Source organism: Equus caballus, chromosome 6 (assembly GCF_041296265.1).
Source record: "Equus caballus isolate H_3958 breed thoroughbred chromosome 6, TB-T2T, whole genome shotgun sequence".
NCBI classification, from domain to species: Eukaryota; Metazoa; Chordata; class Mammalia; order Perissodactyla; family Equidae; genus Equus; species Equus caballus.
Genome location: NC_091689.1, coordinates 47440717 through 47459898, shown reverse-complemented (window position 1 = coordinate 47459898; position 19182 = coordinate 47440717). Strand labels below are relative to the sequence as shown.

The 19182-nt window shown below is 44.1% G+C and overlaps 1 protein-coding gene across 5 annotated transcripts in view; it reads right to left on the bottom strand.

The window, feature by feature from the left end:
* Positions 1–557: 557 nt before the first annotated feature.
* The window catches only part of C1S (complement C1s), a 53090-nt gene continuing 34465 nt past the window's right edge, over positions 558–19182 (bottom strand). Inside the window, exons 2-16 of one of the 5 annotated variants that reach the window (XM_070270925.1) lie at positions 12118–12232; positions 11373–11463; positions 10859–10958; positions 9481–9812; positions 8428–8593; positions 7972–8179; positions 7595–7772; positions 6541–6666; positions 5897–6096; positions 5530–5683; positions 5065–5180; positions 4606–4684; positions 3947–4075; positions 3176–3250; positions 558–1797 (exon numbers count right to left, since the gene is read on the bottom strand). In XM_070270925.1, the coding sequence (XP_070127026.1) occupies positions 998–1797; positions 3176–3250; positions 3947–4075; positions 4606–4684; positions 5065–5180; positions 5530–5683; positions 5897–6096; positions 6541–6666; positions 7595–7772; positions 7972–8179; positions 8428–8450 (2088 nt within the window). In that variant the 5' untranslated portion in view covers positions 8451–8593; positions 9481–9812; positions 10859–10958; positions 11373–11463; positions 12118–12232 and the 3' untranslated portion in view covers positions 558–997. Of the gene's footprint in view, positions 1798–3175; positions 3251–3946; positions 4076–4605; positions 4685–5064; positions 5181–5529; positions 5684–5896; positions 6097–6540; positions 6667–7594; positions 7773–7971; positions 8180–8427; positions 8594–9480; positions 9898–10858; positions 10959–11372; positions 11464–12117; positions 12233–19182 lie in introns of those variants that run through there. The other 4 variants (XM_001492587.7, XM_014740550.3, XM_070270927.1 and 1 more) reach the window with 4 other exon arrangements.

Here is a 19182-nt window from a genome sequence, read left to right as displayed (position 1 = left end):
TGTTCCCTTGAAAAAAAAAATAGAAGGGAGAGTCTTGGGTCCATCCTCACCAGGACTTTTAGCTATAACATCTTGGTGCAGAGTTCAATCAAGAGAAGACGTGGTCTCCTGACTGACAGATTGACCAAAAGCACCAGAAAAGATGAGACTATGCTGAATTTCTTTTGTTTCTCTTTTTTATTGTCATAATATTGTATTCTGAAAATGAGTACTAAAGGAAAATTAATTTTCAGGAGACATTGAAACAATTTATACCTCAAAATTTTATACTTAAAGAAGATCTTAAACAGCCAGTTCTAACTGTTGTATGTGGACTTGTGAATGCAGTGCAGCTTTCAAAAGCAGAATACGGTACCTTGTGTTGATGATGTTGACGTTAATCCTCAATATTCAGTAAATCTCAACTGGAAGAGAGGCGAAAAGCTGAATTCCCTATTTTCCTGAAAATTAAGTATCAGCTGCTAGATGCCTGAATACCGTGACACAACAGCCCTCTCATCACATTCCCTTCTACGGTGCTGAGGTCTTGACGTGGAATAAGAAAAGTCAGCCAGAACTGGGTTATAAACATGCTTTATTACAAGCAGATAGTAGACATTGAGAATTATAAAATAAATGGAACTTCAAGCAGGTAAAGGGGAAACAAAAAATCAAGGGTATGCCCAACAAGCAACTTCAATGTCAGAACTGCAACACCAGGGAATCATCAGGAACGGGGACTCCCTGTGGAACAGGGCAAGAGAGGAGAGCTCTTCCCAGGGGGTCATCCATAGTAGGCATTCAAGGGAGAGTCAGACCCACCACACTGAATGACCAACACAATGTCATGATCAAACACTGCCTCCAGCCAGGTATCCCAACAGTCCATTTCCATTTAAATCATACTCTCATGTCTTCTCTCAAACATGGTGAAATAATGGGAATGTTGTAAGGAACGGAAAGCAACAGATTGGTCACAGCCCTGACCAGTCGGAAAGGCTGTCGATATAAGCATGAATTAGTCCTCATTGGGGCTACTATAGCCCTGCATAGTCTTCATTATCCAGTCAACGTAGTTCTTCACTCGTGTGTAGATCCCATAGGTCCCACACTGGGGGCCCCAGGACACCAGGCCAGCTACATAGAATTTGGGGGCCTCTTCATTGGGGTGCTGTATAGCAAAAGCCCCACCACTGTCCCCATCACAGCTATCAATGCCCCTCTCTCCTCCAGCACAGATCATGTTATCAGTGAAAACAAAGGAATTTATATTTACTCTGGGATTATTCCCCTTCACCTGGCGGCACTTTTCTAAGGATGCAACGGGTAACTTTGCCCCTCTGAGTTTATAAACATGATCTCTTGCCTCTGTTCGACCCCAACCTGAGATCAGTCCCAGGTCTCCCAATGAGAGGTCGTATTCTGAGGAAGTGCCTGGTAAGCAGATAGGGGAGACGGTGGGTCCCATTTTCACTGGGTCTTTCAGCCGCACTAGCGCAATGTCGTTGTCAAAATTCTTCCGTGTTTCTGGGGTATCCAGAAATTCCCAACCCGGATGAATAATGACACTCTCAGCAATGAGCCTTTGGGCATGTGTCAGAGCTGAAGTGACCACTGAGGTGGACCCAACATACATTACTGGGTTCCTGTTTTCCTCCACAACATGGGCAGCTGTCAGCACCCAGTACTCATCAATGAGAGCCCCACCAGCCCTTGGGCTTGAAAAGAAGACTTGCCAAGGGAAATTTTTAATGTCTGCCACGGATCCTCCAAATATCCTCTGTTTTCCTTCAAAGGTCTCTTTGGGTACGCCACAGACTAGGAAGGAACAAGAACAAGGTAGGGAGGGAGCAAGAAATAGATTGCTGGCCTCCTGCAAATCTTCCAACCACTCAGAAACCTTCTGGGCTTCAGGGTTCTCTGGCACAACATAGCCAACCCTATATTTGATCATCCGTCTCAGTACCTGACTCATCCTGAACTTACTTAAGGACCAAACATTCCACTTTGCCAATGCCACAAGCAGGCTTGTGGGAAAGACTGGTTAAATTGAGGCAGTGTGTGAATTACTGAGCCCAAACGAGCTCACAGAGCACCTCACACTATGGACAGCTTGACTCACAGCCCCTCTAGAAGCACGCTTCACCATAGGCTCAGCACGTTGGAACCAGGGCCCAAGTGTGAGCCAGTGCTAGGAAACTCTTTCCTCATCCAGATGGTGGAAGAGGCAAGCATTCTATCTTCTTCTAATGCCCAGATCAAATGCTTACCATCTTCTTTACTGAAGTCCTAATTGCAGCTGAGTCCCGCCTAGTAATCCATGGAAGCAGAGCAGAGTGGGTTCTCTTCTCCCATCTTTCATCTCATTCCCCATTGACTGGTTCTAGGTTTGACCACTTTGCTATTATCCACTATAACTAAAACTGAATTTTATTGCAGGTGAAGTAGACTTACCTAAATCCCTCACTAGTCAGACTGAGTGGACTCTGAGTTGAGCATAACAGGCTTTGGACTCAGACAGACCTGGGTTCAAAGCCTACCCCTGACCCTTCCTAATTGTGAACGTGCACTCAATTCACTTGTCTGTAAAGTGGGACTAATAATACTTACGTCGTAGGGTTGTTGCAAGGACTTGAATGAGATAATAAATGCAACTAATTAGCTCAGTCCCCAGCTCTCAGTGACAATGTTGTTACTATCAGGATCATTATTATTATGCTGGCTTTGCCTGAGGGCCTTCTTCTACTTAACTCTGATATGTCTGCAACCCTTCATTTCTTTCATTCCTCTATATCTTGTTGCCATATAGACTTTTTATATAATAACTAAGCTATTCAACTAGTCTTGTTTCTGAGTGTCGATTTCTCACTCTCAATTTTCAGGCCCTGTTTTTAGCAATTCTACCTCCCTTTACTATATCTACATTACCAAACCGAACTGGCCCTGACTCTGACACCAACTGTCACTGGTTGACTTTTCTATCCCTCTCAGTAGGCCTGACTCAGTGTGATCAAGGAACTCCCCAAGACGCTGGCAGGCCCACAACCCAGTGTCATGTCCACCTCCCTGAGCTAGACTCCGGTAGGCCCAGATGGTTAAATCTTTTCCCAAGAGGATTACAGCTACTTTCAGAAGGTGACCCCCACTCCCCTGCACCCCTGGCTAGGATCTCTACCCAAGTCTGAGCCCTGATTACCTGGAATGCATTTTGGCAGCTCTGTGCCCAGCACCTCATTCACCCAGCTCCCATTGCCAGCGCAGCGATACACCCCTGGAATAGCACAAGGGACACGGGACACACTTACCACCATACCATCTCTCTTCCAATCCCCCTTTCATTCAGAGCCTCAGCTCCTCTGGGATTTGAGGAGGGGATCAGATCAAATCAACTAGAAAAGAATCTTGAGAATATCCTCCAAACAATCCCTCTGGCCTCCATCCTTTTTAGGGAGAAGAAGGAACAGTTTCCAAAACAGAAGGAAGAGGGTTACCATAGAGACTGGGAAAGTGCTTCAAGTGGGAAAACAAAATACATAATAAAAAGCATTGAGGTGGGACATATTGTGTCTCATCCAGCCCTTCATCTAGCATTACCAAAGCCTCTCCATCAAGAAAGCCAGTCATCACAGTATGGTGACTGGCAGCTGAAAGCATTACTCCTGTGGGTTCTACATTAAATAATTGGTCAAAAGCTGGATAACCACATGAAAATGGATATTGTAGGGGAAATTCCTGCCATAGTTGTGAAGCTGAGATAGGTGACCTCTATGATTCCCTATGGATGATCCTATAGGACCTACCCTACCCCATATGAAAACTCTATCTTTAGACTAAGTCAAGAGGATGAACAAAGTCCATCCCATCTCCTTTTTTCTCTCCAAACTCTCTCCAATTCAGAAAGATTGTGCTGTTCGCTCTCCAACACTCTCACTCTTCCTCCCTCTTTTCTCTAGTCAAAGAAACTTACCACCTTCTTCATTTTCCATGTAGTAATATGGCTCCTCACAAGTGTAGCGAGTGACAGAACCAAATAAAGTATGTTCTGGATCTTTGGCTTTACCATGCTCAATGGGCTCAGGAGAGCCACAGTCCACAGCTACAAGAGGAAGGCAGGAGAGTGATGGTCAGGATAGCTACCTCCTCCCGGGAAGACTCACTGGGCCAGTTCCACCCTCCCAGCCATGTTCCATCCTCCTCACTCCTTCCCCACTCCCATAAGCATCCCTGGAATGAATCTCCCCACACCAGCCTTTCTGTGGCCACACTCTCAACTGGCATCACTCAACTCCCCAGCCCTCTGAGTCCTGCCAGTTCAGATAGCCCCTTGAAAGCTACAAGGAGGAACCTGGTTCTTAGTGGTTGGCGGAAGCCCCTTCAGAAGCCAGGAATGGACCTCTATAGTGCTAAGGACTCTATCAATCTGACAGCCCCTTTCTTTGGAAGAAACCTGCTAGTCTGGCTGGACTGGGATCAGACCAGGGCTTGAGACTCCATGAGTGGTTTTCCTTCAAAAACCCAAACCACTCTCTCACAAACTTAAGAGGAAAAAATGCATTTGAATCTTGATGCACTGATCTTTCTTCCCTTTGGGAGGAAACAAGAGTCCCATTCTAAAGAGATACATACGTTGACATTTCAGTTCGGAATTACTCCACTTTCCATTGCTTTGACAAGTGGAATAGAAATTTGTCGAGCTGACACTTCCCTGGAGGATAACAGACATCACCATTAATTTATAAGGAGAGATATGGGGAATCAAAAATCACAAATGGAATCAATCTCTGGTCTTGGATCAATGAGGAGTCCTCACCACAAGAAGCTTGGGACATCTTAGCAGAAAAACCCAAAGTACCCAGGAGTTGGTGCTAAGAAGATAACTTTGCCCCAGCATATCAGTCCCCCTTCCTTCAAGCTGGCCAAGGAGCTCCATGGCTCACAAGGAAGACCTAAAGATCCTGAGCTGTCGTGCTTATGGAAAAGATGTTATATCTTGCTCAAACAAGGACAATGCAGTAAACCACTGGGCAATTCCAGTATGTTCATCCTGACCTAGGGATTAAAGAGAAGCCCCTAACAGTACTTTACCTGCACAACTTCAAACCCTTCCTTGCAGGTTATCTCCACTACATCTTTGAACACATATTTGGCCTTCTCAGGCGCCCAAACAGAATTGGCAGCAACTTGTTTAGGACACGGGATAGCTTGGAAAGGACAGAAAAAAATTTACCAAATAGTTGGAGAATCTCTATACTATTTACATCATTCTCACACTCTAAAATCAGTCAGTTGTCCTCAATCCTGATGCTTAACCTTCCAATCTGGAGATGTCTAAAATAACATGGCATTACTAACCACCCCCAAGTTGTCTGCAATCCCAGGTCCAGTTGAAGGATTCCTAGCAGTTGAGGCATTTCTAGCAACCACTGACAGGTTTAGATCTGGCTGAAGATGTGCAGTACCTCAGGATACCTCTCCATACAACAATCTACCTGTCTTGATTTTACATCGTCAAGGGACCACCAACCAAAGAACAACTTTCAGATTACTCACGATCTCCATGGTAACGAAGTTTCCAGCCCTTTTTTTGTTCCGTTTGGTCAGTTTGGAAGATAATATCAAGAGCATTACTCTTGGTTTCAATATTTAGAGGCCCAGAGAATCCATGACCACAGTAAGGACCAAATCGCTGGTTTCTTGAAACAAACTGAAAGGAAACAAAATGATGAAATTGAAAGAGAGAAAGAACTAAAAGAAAGAGGTAAAATGGAGGGGATAAAAATAAGGGAGGTAATGATAGTAATATAAAATAAGAAGGAGGGAGGAAAAAGAAAAGAAGGGGCAGATGGAAAGACAATTTGTCTTCAAGGAGAAATCTCTCTGTGTGAGTTGGGAGGAAAATTAATCATTCATCACACACAATTAAACTGTCAGCACAGTGGCCCTCTGAATCAGCTGGCTCCACATCAAAATCTTCTCTCCGCATAGTCACCACCACTTGGAACCCCTCCTCCAGCAGGATCTGATATTCACACCTTGAGTTCTCTGGGTATGGATTGGGATAATTGGGACTTGCGATCTCCCCAATCAGTGCAGTGAATACACCCCCACTGCAATTCACTAAGGGAGAAAAAGAGAAAAGAGGAATTAAATATAGGGTCAAGCAAAGGAGTTCCTGCCCTATTCTATGACTCCTCTTATGAACTGACAATCCCTGACTGGAGCTCACACACAACAATTACACACCCAATACATATCAATAGAGGTACTGAATGCCTACTGGGTTTCCATCACGTTGCTTATGATAGAGACTTTCACAGTTATGAACAGCCCCAGGTAGACTCTTCAAAGGCATCTCTCTCTCTTCTCCAATTAGTTAGCTTGACCCTGTAGCCTTGTCTTCCTCCACTCTTGTGACTCTCCCACAGCTTATGGGTAACTAAGAATAGATGCTAAATCAGGGCTGAGGCTAATCAAAATTGGAAGGATAGACAAAGTCCTCACTAAAGCCTTCAGCCATTCCAAATCCCAGGGAACATGCACCCCTCTTGATGCCAAGCTCACCTCCACAATTCTTCATATCATCATGGAGGAAGTATTCTGGGGGGCAGGAGCAGAAGTAACCACCAATGAAGTTGTTGCAGAAGTGGCTACAAGGGGCATCTGCAAAGTCTTTGCACTCATTTACATCTGCAAAGAGTAGAGAAAGATTGAGGTCAAGGACAAAGACCTAGCCCTACCATTGCACAGCTCTAAGGAAGCTCTCTATGCCAGAGACCAGTGACCTTCCTCATAAACAGAGCATTTCAGCTCCAGAGACAATACTCTGCAAGCTAAACACAATGATATGTCTCCTGCAGGGAAGCACCATTAGGACATTTATTAGTTTATATGATATTGGCACTTCTGTCAAATCTAAACAATAGCTTGGATTTTATGAGATATTCTAACTTCATTTTAACCTGCAGATAGGTGTAGAAACACACAAAATTTGAAGGTTTTGTTTATCACTGAATGGGTTTGAATACCATACATTCCTCATAAGATTCTTGGCAAGTTACTTAACTTTCCTAGTCCTCACTTTCTTTTTTTTTTTTTTTTTTTGCTTGAGGAAGATTAGCCCTAAGCTAACATCTGTGCCAGTGTCCCTCTACTTTGTATATGGGATGCCTCCATAGTATGGCTGATGAGTGGAGTAGGTCCGCACCCAGGATCTGAACCCATGAATCCCGGGCCCCCAAAGCAGAGTGCATGGAACTTTAACCACTCAGCCACAGGGCAGCCCCTCATTATCTTCAAATGGAGATAATAATACATACCTTGAAAAGTTAAGGTGAAGATTAAATTGATATAGGTAAAATTCCTAATACAGTGCCCAGTTCATAGTGGTTTTCAATAAATTACTGTTTATTATCTATTATTACCATCATCATAATCACCACTAAGATATGACCATGTGTTTGAAACTTACAAAGGCAATTCATGGAGGGACTCAAGCCAAGTCAACACTTAGTAAGAGTTATAAACAGAATCCTTATTCACTGCATTGCTCAATGTTTGTCCTGCTTCTAATCTTTTAGGTGGATCAATAAGGCGCATAGAGAAGGGCGAGCCTTACCTACAGCAACATAGTATGCAGCAAACCCAGTGAAGCGCTCTTCATTGGAGAAGTCTGACCGAAAGATCACCTTGAGTCTGTTGTGTGGGACTTGGAACTCTTCCACAATTGGGGAGCTGGGATTCTTGCTGGTCCTCTGTCCACAGAGTTTCCCTTCTTCAAGGTCCCCTGCCATTATCTAAAAGAAGAGTCAAAAAGAAGCTAGGAAACAATAATATTTTGGTATGGAGGTCAGAGAAAAAGGGACAGAGAGAATAGAACATTGACCACCTTAGGACTATTTGACTTTAGTTCACTGTATACCTATGGCACTCCCTCCTACATCCTTCCCATTCCACCACTCTAGCACTGGCCTTTATGTGCTTATGATAATATACCTGCACTGAGTCATATGCGCAGTCCTCTGACAGCTCCATGTCCAGATGGGTGAAGTAGAGCTTGATCCCATACCCTTCAGGAACTTCTATATCCCAAGATTTCTCTATCTCATTGGGGTATGCCTGAGGATAGTTAGGGGACAGGATCTCCCCATACATAGTAGGTTCGGCATAAACCCATGTCAAAAGGGGAAACAGGACAATGCACCTGAGAAAAAAGGCATATGGAGAGGTGGGTGACCCAGGTACCAGAAGACTAGTGCAGAGCTCTAGCATTTGTCAAAGGGAGAAGGGAGGGGAGAGGAGAAGGGCAACAGCGCATGGAGAATCTCAGGTTGGAATAAAGCAAAAAGGCTTAGGTCAAACCAAAACCCAGGCTTCAGATCTGGGCTGTTTTCTTGAGAATATGAAGGGAATAGAGTCCAGGTACATCTATGTAGACTCACGATCACTCACCACATCTCTGGCAATTTGTCCATCCCTGTTGAGCAGCACGTCTCTTGGTCCTGGCTCTCTGTACCTATGGACTTTGGAGCTAAAGCTGTGGGAGGCCTGGCCGTATTTGTCTAACAAACACAGGCACCTGTTTTGGGGTAGGGGGTCACCTGGAGTTCAATGTCACCTTCATAAGAATAACACAGGTTAAAGAGAGCCATAACGCTAACCATCAACATATGACACCTCTACTTTCACACCCTCCCTACTTCAACTTCAGTTAACCTTCTAGACTAAAACTAAATCTTACCCTTCTCCCATTGCTTCTCTGGACCTTCTCCCAGTTTTTCTCCAAAAGAATGAGTAGTTTCTCCCAGTTTTCTTCCTCCTCTGTTCTCCTCCCTCACCCCCACCCCCGAAACCCACTCCCACTCTATCAGTCTCTGTCCTGCCCTCACAGAACAACATCCCCATTTCTACTCAGGTTTTCAGGAGTCTTTCCCCATCGTGCCCATCCATCTAGGATGTCTCTCCCTCCTCTTTTGACAATGATCCCCTTTCTCACTTCAAACCAGCTCTCTTTACTATGTTTATTCTTGCATGTATTTCTGTTGATGCTCCCAATGACCACTGATGGAAGAATGAGCTTCTTTCACCAGGGGAAGGCAGTGACCTTGGGAGAAGTGGTCTAAGACAGGGTTGGGTGGGGAAGGAGAAAGGGGACAGCTGAATGACAAGAAACATGAAAAGAAACGAAAAGTATTCCCTCAATTTCCTACATTAATTTTCCAGGGTTTTTTTTTTTTTCCTTTACTAAAAAGACAAGATTATCTCCCCACAGTTCCTAGAAAAGTCTTGCCAAATATGTTTCTAACCCTGAAAACAGTGGTGGGTAGCAGGGTGATGCGAGGGTAGATGGAGTCAACCTAAGAGAAATAGGCTATCTATAGTCTGACTTCTTTTTATTCTGCTCTTTCCAGCCCTCCATCTTTACCCGAAACCTTCCTATGTGAAGTTTGCTGCCTTCCTTTTTTCCTCCATCAAAGCTCTGCTCTTCATTTTTAAGGTTTTTACCTTCAGAATCTGATGGGAGCAAGTGGGTCAGTCCCCTCTTTCTTGCCAGTGGGCATGCTGGGCCACCCTGCCAGGTCCCAGGGAGAGCAGCACAGGGCCTGGGCGCTCCCTCTTCAGGAACCTCCGCCAGCCTCCCTGTCCTGGTTCTGTCCGTATGATTCTCTACCCCAGTGTGCATGTCTGAAATTCCCTGATCCAAACAAAGAGGGGGCTGGGAGACCATGACATGAGGAAAGGGTAACTCAGCCTTGATCTTGGAGCTCCCTCTGCTTTTGAAACAAGAACTGCATCCTTCTCTCAGGCCGGAGGTTCCTCTATCCAGCGCAACAGGGCTAGAAAGGAGGAATGGGGAATTTTAGCGATTGCCTAACGCTCTTTTTCAGCCAAAGGGTGTGTTAAAGAGTTTTCGGGGAAATCAGGTGATTTGTGGGAAGAGGAGGAGATTAATACTGGAGGGGAGGGAGGGGAGCCAAACTCAGAAAGTCCAACCCTCCAACCGAGTATGAATCATGAATTAAGGGAGAGTAGTTATCAGAAATGCAAGTCACCTCTGCCTTTAAAGCAAATTTCATGGTGGGATAATGACTTATACCTAGACCCAACCTGCTTAGGATGATGCTTCTTCCTTCTCCTAAAATCCCCGCTGCATCTCTAAACATCTAAATTCTATCCCCCAATCAAGCCCCAGTTCACACACAATCCAGAGTCTCTTGTCCACAACCCTTGCATCTCGATGTGATTCTAAATTCAGAATTTTACAGATTTGTAGAAGACAGTGCAGTGCATGGACCCAATATTAGGGAACACCTCCTCCTCTGGCTCCTCCCGAGGGGCTAGGATAGCACTCCATTATCAAACATCAATATTTCTGCAGCTAAACACATTGATCTTCACAGTAAGTGGAATAACTAAAATTATAATTTAATTACAGTTATATATTATATTTATAAATTACTTATAATTATAAGTTACTCATCAGTTCAAGTCAGGTTTTGCTGCCAAATGAGTTTTAGGGACAAACTTGGAGAAAAATACCCTTTGTTTCAGAGCCTTTTGGAATTAAGAGTTGCAGCTAAGGGACTGAGGGACCGTGGGCCTGTCCAACTCCTCCACAGAGCCTTCCCTGACCTCCAGCTCTCCTTTATGTCCCTTATCACTTTCTACCCCTGTCTCAGTGAGTGCATTCCAATCAATCTATGGCTCCCTTAATTGAAGATGCTCCCTTATTTTACATACCACCAGGAATTAAAAAGCTGCCAATTAAACTATGATACACCATTGATTCTAAAATGCATCCTGATTTCAGGAGCGTTAAAATGTGGGGGAAAACCGTGTGCCTCGGAATCAACAAGGCATGGTATTTGTGCACGTGTCTTACCTCTGGTTGACTCTGCAGTGCAGTCAAAGGACAGGTCCAAGTCCTAGCTCTGCCACTCCCCAGCTGGAGACCTTGGGAGCATCACCTAACCTCTCAGCTTCTTCAGGTATAAAACAGAGATAATATCAGTCCTGCATACCTTACCTGACTGTCAGGAGGATCTAATGAAATGATGAGAGTGAAAGAGCTTTGCAAACTATGGTGCCAAATAAATGTACACATTAAAAGGAAGAGAATTATCAGCCTATCAGGTCTCTGAAGGTAGGTTCTGGGTCTGATTCATCTTTGATTCTCCACCATGTCTAGCAGCATCATTCACACAGTAGATGTACAGACGACCATCTGTTTTTCCTTTGGCTGTCCAGCATTTGAATGTCTTTACCACATCAGGGGAGTTCTTCATTATATGAGTCTTGGAAATCTGCCAAGAGCCCACCTCCCAGAAGAGAAGATGCAAGGGCAGGAAGTGTGTCCCCACCACACTAGCAGGTCTGGAGCAGACCCATACACTCACTCCATTCATCAGAGGCATCTGCCCAGGCTTTGAATCCAGATGTAGTAGTACCAAGAAGCAGGGACTATGGAACCTCTGGGGACGGTGGTGGCTGCAGCAAGATATAGAAGGAGGTAGTGCTCACAAGCAGCATCCAGCCCCAGTGGATGAGTGTCGCAAACTGAAGTGTGTAGGGCCTGGCAAAGGCAGTGACAGCAGTGGAGCCATATTCTGACCATTGTCCCTGCTGTGAAATTTCCACGCTTGGCTCTCCAGCTCTCCTGGCATTTCTGTGAGCAATCCAGGATCTCGTTAATAAATTCCTCTTCTGCTAAAATCTACCAGGATTGGTTTCTTTCACTTGAGACTAAGAACAATGGCTGATACCACATGCTCAGTGAGTACCTGGGAAACGACTGATTGAATGAACAAGCCAATGAGTTCAGACCATTTACTAGCTGCTTTTAGCTGTTGCACTTTGCAAAAGTTACTTAACCTCTTTGAGCTCCAGCTTTATCTGTCATAAAATGGGAATAATGTCACCTACCTCAGACACAGCTATCATTGGCAGGGCCTGTTGCGACCATGATTAAATGAGATAATATATGCAAAGCATTCAGCACGTGTCTGGTACTCAGCAAGCCCTTAATAAACAAACAACAATACCTTCCTCCCCAAACACCGCCAGCAGCACTAGCAGCATCGTTCTCCTCAGGAGCTTCAGAGCATGCTTCAGTATACAGAGAGAAAAAACGGAGCATCCTACCAAATTGTCCAGGGTTCCTTCTCCTTTTCCTTCTGAATTCAATACTCGCCGGAAAAGTTAGTGACTCTCTCCTCCCCTCACATGTGTTTTGTATTCTCCTCTTCAATTTTGCCATCTAGGTGAAATATTTTATATTTCTCTCTAAATCTCAAGGAGACAACAAATCACACGTGTAATGGCATCTCTGGGCCCCGCCTCCTTCCCCAGTTCAGCGAGAACTCAAGTCAAGACCTCTTACAGTGACAGCTTTGAAGGAACAAGGGCCACGCTATATAATCTGCTCAGTATCATGGGAACTCATAAAAACAACAGTGCTTCTTGTCACCCTCAGGGTCATCTGAACACCAGCAGATGTGATAATGCTGATATACAAACCAGAAATTAGAACCTTACATGTTAATAGTAAGTGTAACTAACACACATGTATATAAATACGAAAAGGACATTTTAGAAAATAATGACTAGTGTTACTCAGAGTCTTAACTGTCATATTCACAATGTTAGGGTCTCTGAGGCGCCGAATAATAGCATCCCTCTTCCCATTTCAAGTTCTAGAGAAACTGAGAAATAAAAAAAGCAGCAAATGGAGATCAAAACATTCTCTTTAATAGCAATGAAGGCCAAGATACAGGAAGCAGCCCACTGTGAAAACCAAATGATGACTAATGGACCCCAGAATGAAACAGAATTACCCTTCTAGACACAGGCAATGCCAGGCCAGGGGAGACCTCCCCACATAGAGAACGTAAGCTCCCTGCAGACAGCTCACTCCCGAGAGGAGGAAGGGCCAAGCTGAGGGAGGCACGCTCCATTTCACTTCCAATCTTCAGCACTTAGATAAGTCACTCTACCTCCCCAGGGCAAAGCGAGTGACAGAATGGAGAGTGGCCAGAAGATCATATGGCGGAGCTCTCTCCCTCAGCAAAGATCTCTCAGAGGTAGCAGAAACATTTCCTCCCTAACATTCCCAAGGTTTTTCTTCTTTAACCCCATTAGACCTGACAATTAAGCAGCTAGTCACCAGGGCTGTGGCTGTCTACCTGGGAGAAGAGATGAGGAGTCTAATTAGGGCAATCCATTCGCCCAAAGCCAATCGTTCTTCCTCCTTTGTGTCCTCCAGCACCCCTGGCCCCAGAAGTTCCCAAAATGATTCTGAACAATACATTGACATTAAATATATTTTACACCCAACGCTGGAAATTCACCTCCTATTCCATTTCCCACCCCAAATTTCATCCAGCCATGTTATTTAAAATAGTTATCAGAGCTCTGCAATGGATTAAATGCTTGTATTAAGAAATTCCAGGGGCCTGCCTGGTGGCATAGTGGTTAAGTTCGCCCACTCTGCTGCGGCAGCCCAGGGTTCATAGGTTCAGGTCCTGGATGCAGACTTATATCACCCATCAAGCCATGCCATGGCAGTGTCCCATATACAAAGTAGAGGGAGATTGGCATGGATGTCAGCTCAGGGCCAATCTTCCTCACAAAAGAAAAAAAAGAAATTCCAATTATGAAATGCCAACAATAAAGAGGTGTCACAAATTGGAACAATAAAAACCCTCTCATTATCAAACTCCAAAACTGAAGTTCAAATTCCATTGCAAATTAAATTCCAAAGACATTAAAGTCAAAAATAATTGAAGTCCAAAGTTCTTAAGTTAAGTCATAAAACCATCAGTCTCAATTTGTATTCATTTCCGTCTGAGACACAGGGTTTCCAATGCCTGGGCTAGAATGAGTTGGTTCCTACAAGGTTTCAGAGACTGGACTAGTTCCCAGGCAAGCCTTCCCTGAGCTCAGTTTTGAAAACTCCAAAGAGTTAATGAGACACAAGAATATCACAACATCAGCTTCACAACCACAAAATTTAGAAAACAAGCCATTCTCAGACTCCAATGCAGACATCCCAGGCAAAACTGAAATTATATTTCCAAAACCCAGTACTTGATGTTGCCAAGGACTGAGGAAGAAATTCAATAGTATCTAAGGAAAGGAGAAAAATCTTAGTTTTTGACCTCAACTTGATGCCGGTCAGTTTATGCCAACTGTTCAGAATCCATATCTTGTGAACTTAACCACAATTGGAAGAAATCATCTTTAAAAAATTAATTTTGGCATTCTGTTCTTACCTCATGGGGTTCTCCTGTGTGCAATGCTTTCACTTCCCCCTTGAGCCCCAAGCTTCTGGCACCCAGTGCTGCATCGGTGGGGGAGCTCTGCCCAGTAATCCAGCCTCCGCAATGCAAAGAGGGCAGATGTGTGCAATCCTCTGCCTCAGTGGCTTTTGCCACTGCATCTTATGGAGTCACTAAGACCTAACAAGCTCTCCTCCTGGGTGAGGCTTTTCCTTCAGCCCCATGTCAGTATCAGCTAGAAAAAGCACCCTCAGTAGATTCCTGAACTGAGGTTTTAGCTGAAGCTTCTCAAGCCTGTGTGCCTAGGACCAATACCTCTGCCAAACGCCCAGACACTAGTGTTTCCTCCACTGTTTAATTTCAATGACAAATTAGGGTGCCCTCAGGGCACAGCCAATGCCAGCAAGCCTTTCTACAATAAGCGTATCACCTTGATACGCACCCAGGAATTTTTAGAGAATTTTCTACCCTCAAGCCTGTGAACAAGCCACTTGAAAGCAAGGTCAGACTTTCCAATTTCCTCTTTGGCCCTGAATGTAGAATTGAATTTGCCAGTTTAGCACTCCCTACCTTCACCAGGTACTCACAAATTAAAGCTGTAATCTCCCTGGTGCTCTGTGGCACATGCAGAACTCAGCTTACTGGCAGGAGCCATTCCTACAAGGAAACATCAGGAATAAGGAGAACCTCACCCCTGCAACATACAGGGTATGTGGATTGTCGTCAAAGACTCTAGATATAAACAATGCTTGCCAAAATACCAACTCATCTATTATTCAGGAAAATTAAAAAGTGATGGTTTATTGATGTACCTTTTTTGATGTAGAAAAATCATAAGAAATAAAAGCTTAGCTATATCAGAAGAAATAAAGTGAATGTAGGGGAAAAAATAAAAGAAAGTAAATGTGGAAAAAGAGCAACAGCTGCTATGATCTCAATGTTTTTGTCCCTGCAAAAATTCACATGTTGGAATCCTAAAGCCCAAAGTGATGGTGTCAGAAGGTGGGGCCTTTGGGAGGCCATTAGTTCATGGGGATGGAGCCCTCATGCGTGGGATTAGTGTTCTTATAAAAGAGACCTCACACAGCTCCCTGGCTCCTTCCACCATGTGAGAACACAAGAAGTCTGCCACTCAGAAGAGGGCCCTCACCCAACCAGCTGGCACCCTGATTCGGACTTCCAGCGTCCAGAATTGTGAAAAATAAATTTCTGTTGTTTATTAGCTACCCAGTCTGTGGTCTATTGTCATACCAATCCAAAGGGAGCAAGACAACAACCAAGTAAAGCCAATTTGGGGGGCTGCTGTGTTCCCCATCCAAACTGAGTACTTAACTGTAAATGTACTTATGGCTTATAAAGTACAAAGCACTATATTAGGTGCTACGTGTGATACAAAAATGACAAGGTCAGAGTTATCATACCAGGTAGGGGAAGTTAAGCAACAGGACAGAATATAACAAAGGAATCAGAAGTTAAAAGGAGAAAGATAGTGCATCCGGCTAAGGAGGATCAGAAAGGCTGTGTGGAAGAGTTGAGATTTGATCTGATGGGACTTGAATGGCACGCGACGGTGGTCCTACTCAGCCTTCCCTTTCTCTGTTAATGCCCCTGCCATTTCTCCAGGTATCCGAGTTCAAAAGCTTAGCTATCTCTAATCCTCCCTCTCCTCTGTCCCCAATACTTGATGAAGCCTGTTCATTCTTTTTGGTGTCTTTTACATACTCTCCTCTACTCCAGTTCAGAGCCTCATTACATCTCATTCTGGATAGATTCCTTCTACCTTTCCTCCTCCTCCTCTCTCATCATCCCTAAATCTATCTTACACAAACTGGGAAATTAATCTTCCTTAATGACAACTCTAATTACATGTTAAAGACGTCAGCGTCTTCCTTGTGTCTTCAGAATTAGATTATGAAGGTCGTTCCTCCAAATATTTTACTTGTCACAATCAGAACATTCTTTCTCTAATGATAGGTTATTGAAACATCTAATATTGCTATGCTAATTCCTTCATTCATCCAGCGAATGCTGGAGATCCCAACACAAATAAGAATTCCCAATGCCCTCAGGGAACTTAATTTCTAGTATGGGAGAAAGACAAGAAAATTGTGTGAAATGACTATGATAGCAATTGTAGTGGGTTTTAAACATGCCTCAGAATTCTTTGACATTCCTATGTTCCCTCCGACTTGAATGTGGCTGAGGGCTTACGACTACTCCAACAATACAGAGTATGGTGGAAGTGACTCTGCATGACTTCCAAAACTACATTAGAAGGGGCCGTCCTGCACCAAGTCCTCATGGGACGCTCGCTCTCAGAACCCAGATGGCATGCTGTGGGGAAGCCCAGGCCACGTGTGTGTGTTCTGGCTGAGCCCACTGAGGTTACAGCTGTCAATCAGCATCAACCTCAACACCACGCATGTGAGTGAGGAAGCTCTCAAGATGACTGCAACCCCATCTGACTGCAACCACATGCAACGCACTGAGAACCACCTAGCTGAGTCCAGTGAAGGCCCAGAACCATGAGAGATAATAAAGAAAAAAGAAATGAGTATTGTTGTTTTAAGTCATTAAGTTTTGGGGTGATTTCATTATTCAGCAATAGGTAACTGGAACAGCAGTAGAAATGGGATGTTACAGGAGGGCATAAAAAGATTCCTATCCCAGATTTGGGTGGGAGAAGAATCTAGGAAGATTTCCTGGAGAAAATGACTCCTTAGTTCTTCCAGCATCTCTGATCAAGTTCACTCATCCTCAGAGCATGCCCTCTACTTCCTGATTTCCACAGGAAGCTGAGCAGCCTTCCCCACTACCCAACCCAAAAGGCAGCCTGTCTCTCAGTGAAATACTCAGGTGTGAGACGCTGGTCTCCATCTCAAACACACACTTCACTTCATCTCACACACTTTGCAACTCTTCCTGTAGAAAGAGCTTTGGTCTTTTTTGGAGTTCAGTGTCTGAGTTAGAGCACTTAAAGATCGCTTTATGGGAAGCCCCATTCCCTGCTCCCATTCCTCGAAAGCTCTATAAGCCACATTCATATTTTCTTTCCTTTTGAAAATCCTGCCAAGCACTGTATGCCAGCCCAGGGTATCTTTTCAACTTCAGCTTCTTCATGGCTAACTAGCATTCTCAAAATCTACAGTGATCTCTGAGCCTCCACGTCCATCCCCAAACACCCATGTTGCAGGTATATACAGTAGGGGGACATAGAAAGGTCTTAGCTGAGTCACTGTATTAATTAGGTAGACTAATGCAATAACAAATAAATCTAAAGAATATTTTGGTTCAAAAAAAAAATCCTAGTTTACTGTTTACCCACATAAACAGTTCAAAATGGTCCAGGTCATCAGGACGGCAAAGGCCCTGCCATCTTCAGCATATTCCTTCCAGGGCCACTGTGAGAAAAGAGCATGGAGGATCGCACAGTGGGAGATTTCTACGGGCCAGGCCTAGGGGTGGTACACATAACTTCTACTCATATTCCATTGGCTAGAACTCAACCACGAGGTCAGACCTAACTGCAGGTGTGTGTTCTAAAAGATGAGAAAATTAGGATTTGGCAAGAGGTTAGTAGTCTCTGCCACAATCCCCAAATATAACCCACATTTCCCCAAGCTGTGGATACAAATGAGGGCCCATTAACTTTTCTCTGGCTCTTCCCCTCTACCCACTTACACAGGATCTCTAGCCTCAAGCTCACAAACACTCTTGTCTATCACCTGGTAACTGCCCCACCACAGTGGGGACTATAACACCCTCAGCAGTGCCATCTCCCAAAGAAACCTCCTGCCACTACACAGAAGCCCATTAAAGGCTAAAACTGGACTGCAATGTAAAGAGAGGAAAACACTTCCTTCTCTCTTTTTGGTTATTCCATTTACAGAGTACCAAGACAATGTGTAGGTGTGTCAATGTCCTGCAGAGTTTTCAGTGACATAATTCCTGCGTTTTTCACATAGAGCCTCCTGGATCCAGACATTAATTCACCAGGGCTAAACTGAAAACCAACCTGAGTGACGTGCACTGGACAGTAATAAGAATTCAGTCAGTGAGTCAATAAGTATTTATTAAATATCTACTATGTGCCAGGCTCTGCTAAGCTCTGGATATACAGTGTAAACAAAATTGGCACAGTCCCTGATCTCAGAGAAGTCACAGTAGTGAGAAAGTCCCACCTCAACTCTGACCCTGAGATTTTGTTAGTGAGTTGAGCATGTCACACCAGTGATGGGGCTCAGGGAAGGCCACCCCAAAATATGCACTTTGGCACATTGATTATTTTAAATTAAAGTAACTTAAGAAATAGCCGGTGCAAGAAGGACATTCTGACCCTCCTCTCAGTCCCTCTGAAAGCAGGAAATAAATCTCCCATGTGAAAGGTACCCTCCTTGCACCGGGAGGTAGAAAGACATCCTTATCACCAGAGATACAGAATTCAGAGCTAAGAAGAAACAAACTCTGCTTGCTTTCTTCTCTAATTAGTACCCAAGCGTAAGTTTCTTTGTCTTGTCAGTTCTTCACAAATTTATTGTTTCTTTGTCTAAAACGTATAAAAGCTGCCTGCTTTAGTTACTTCTTTGAGTTTTCATATTTCTATGAGCTCCCATACATACATAATTAAATTTCTTTTTCTCCTGTTACTCTGTCTAAGGTCAATTTAATTATTAGGCAGTCAAAGAACCCAGGATAGAGGAAAAATCTTTTCCTTCCCCACACCAGATTCCTTCTTCCCTTTGGGTAAGTTCTCTCCCAGGAGACTCCTCATGAAAATAGATGACTGATATACCCATCTCACCCATTCCCCAGAGAGAGTTGGATATGTATGAATCCCATGTCAGGCTGGAATCGCCACCCTCAGCCTCCCACTGCACAGGTGAAGTGATCAGAAAGGACAAGGTCACTAAGAGAAAATATTCCAAAACAG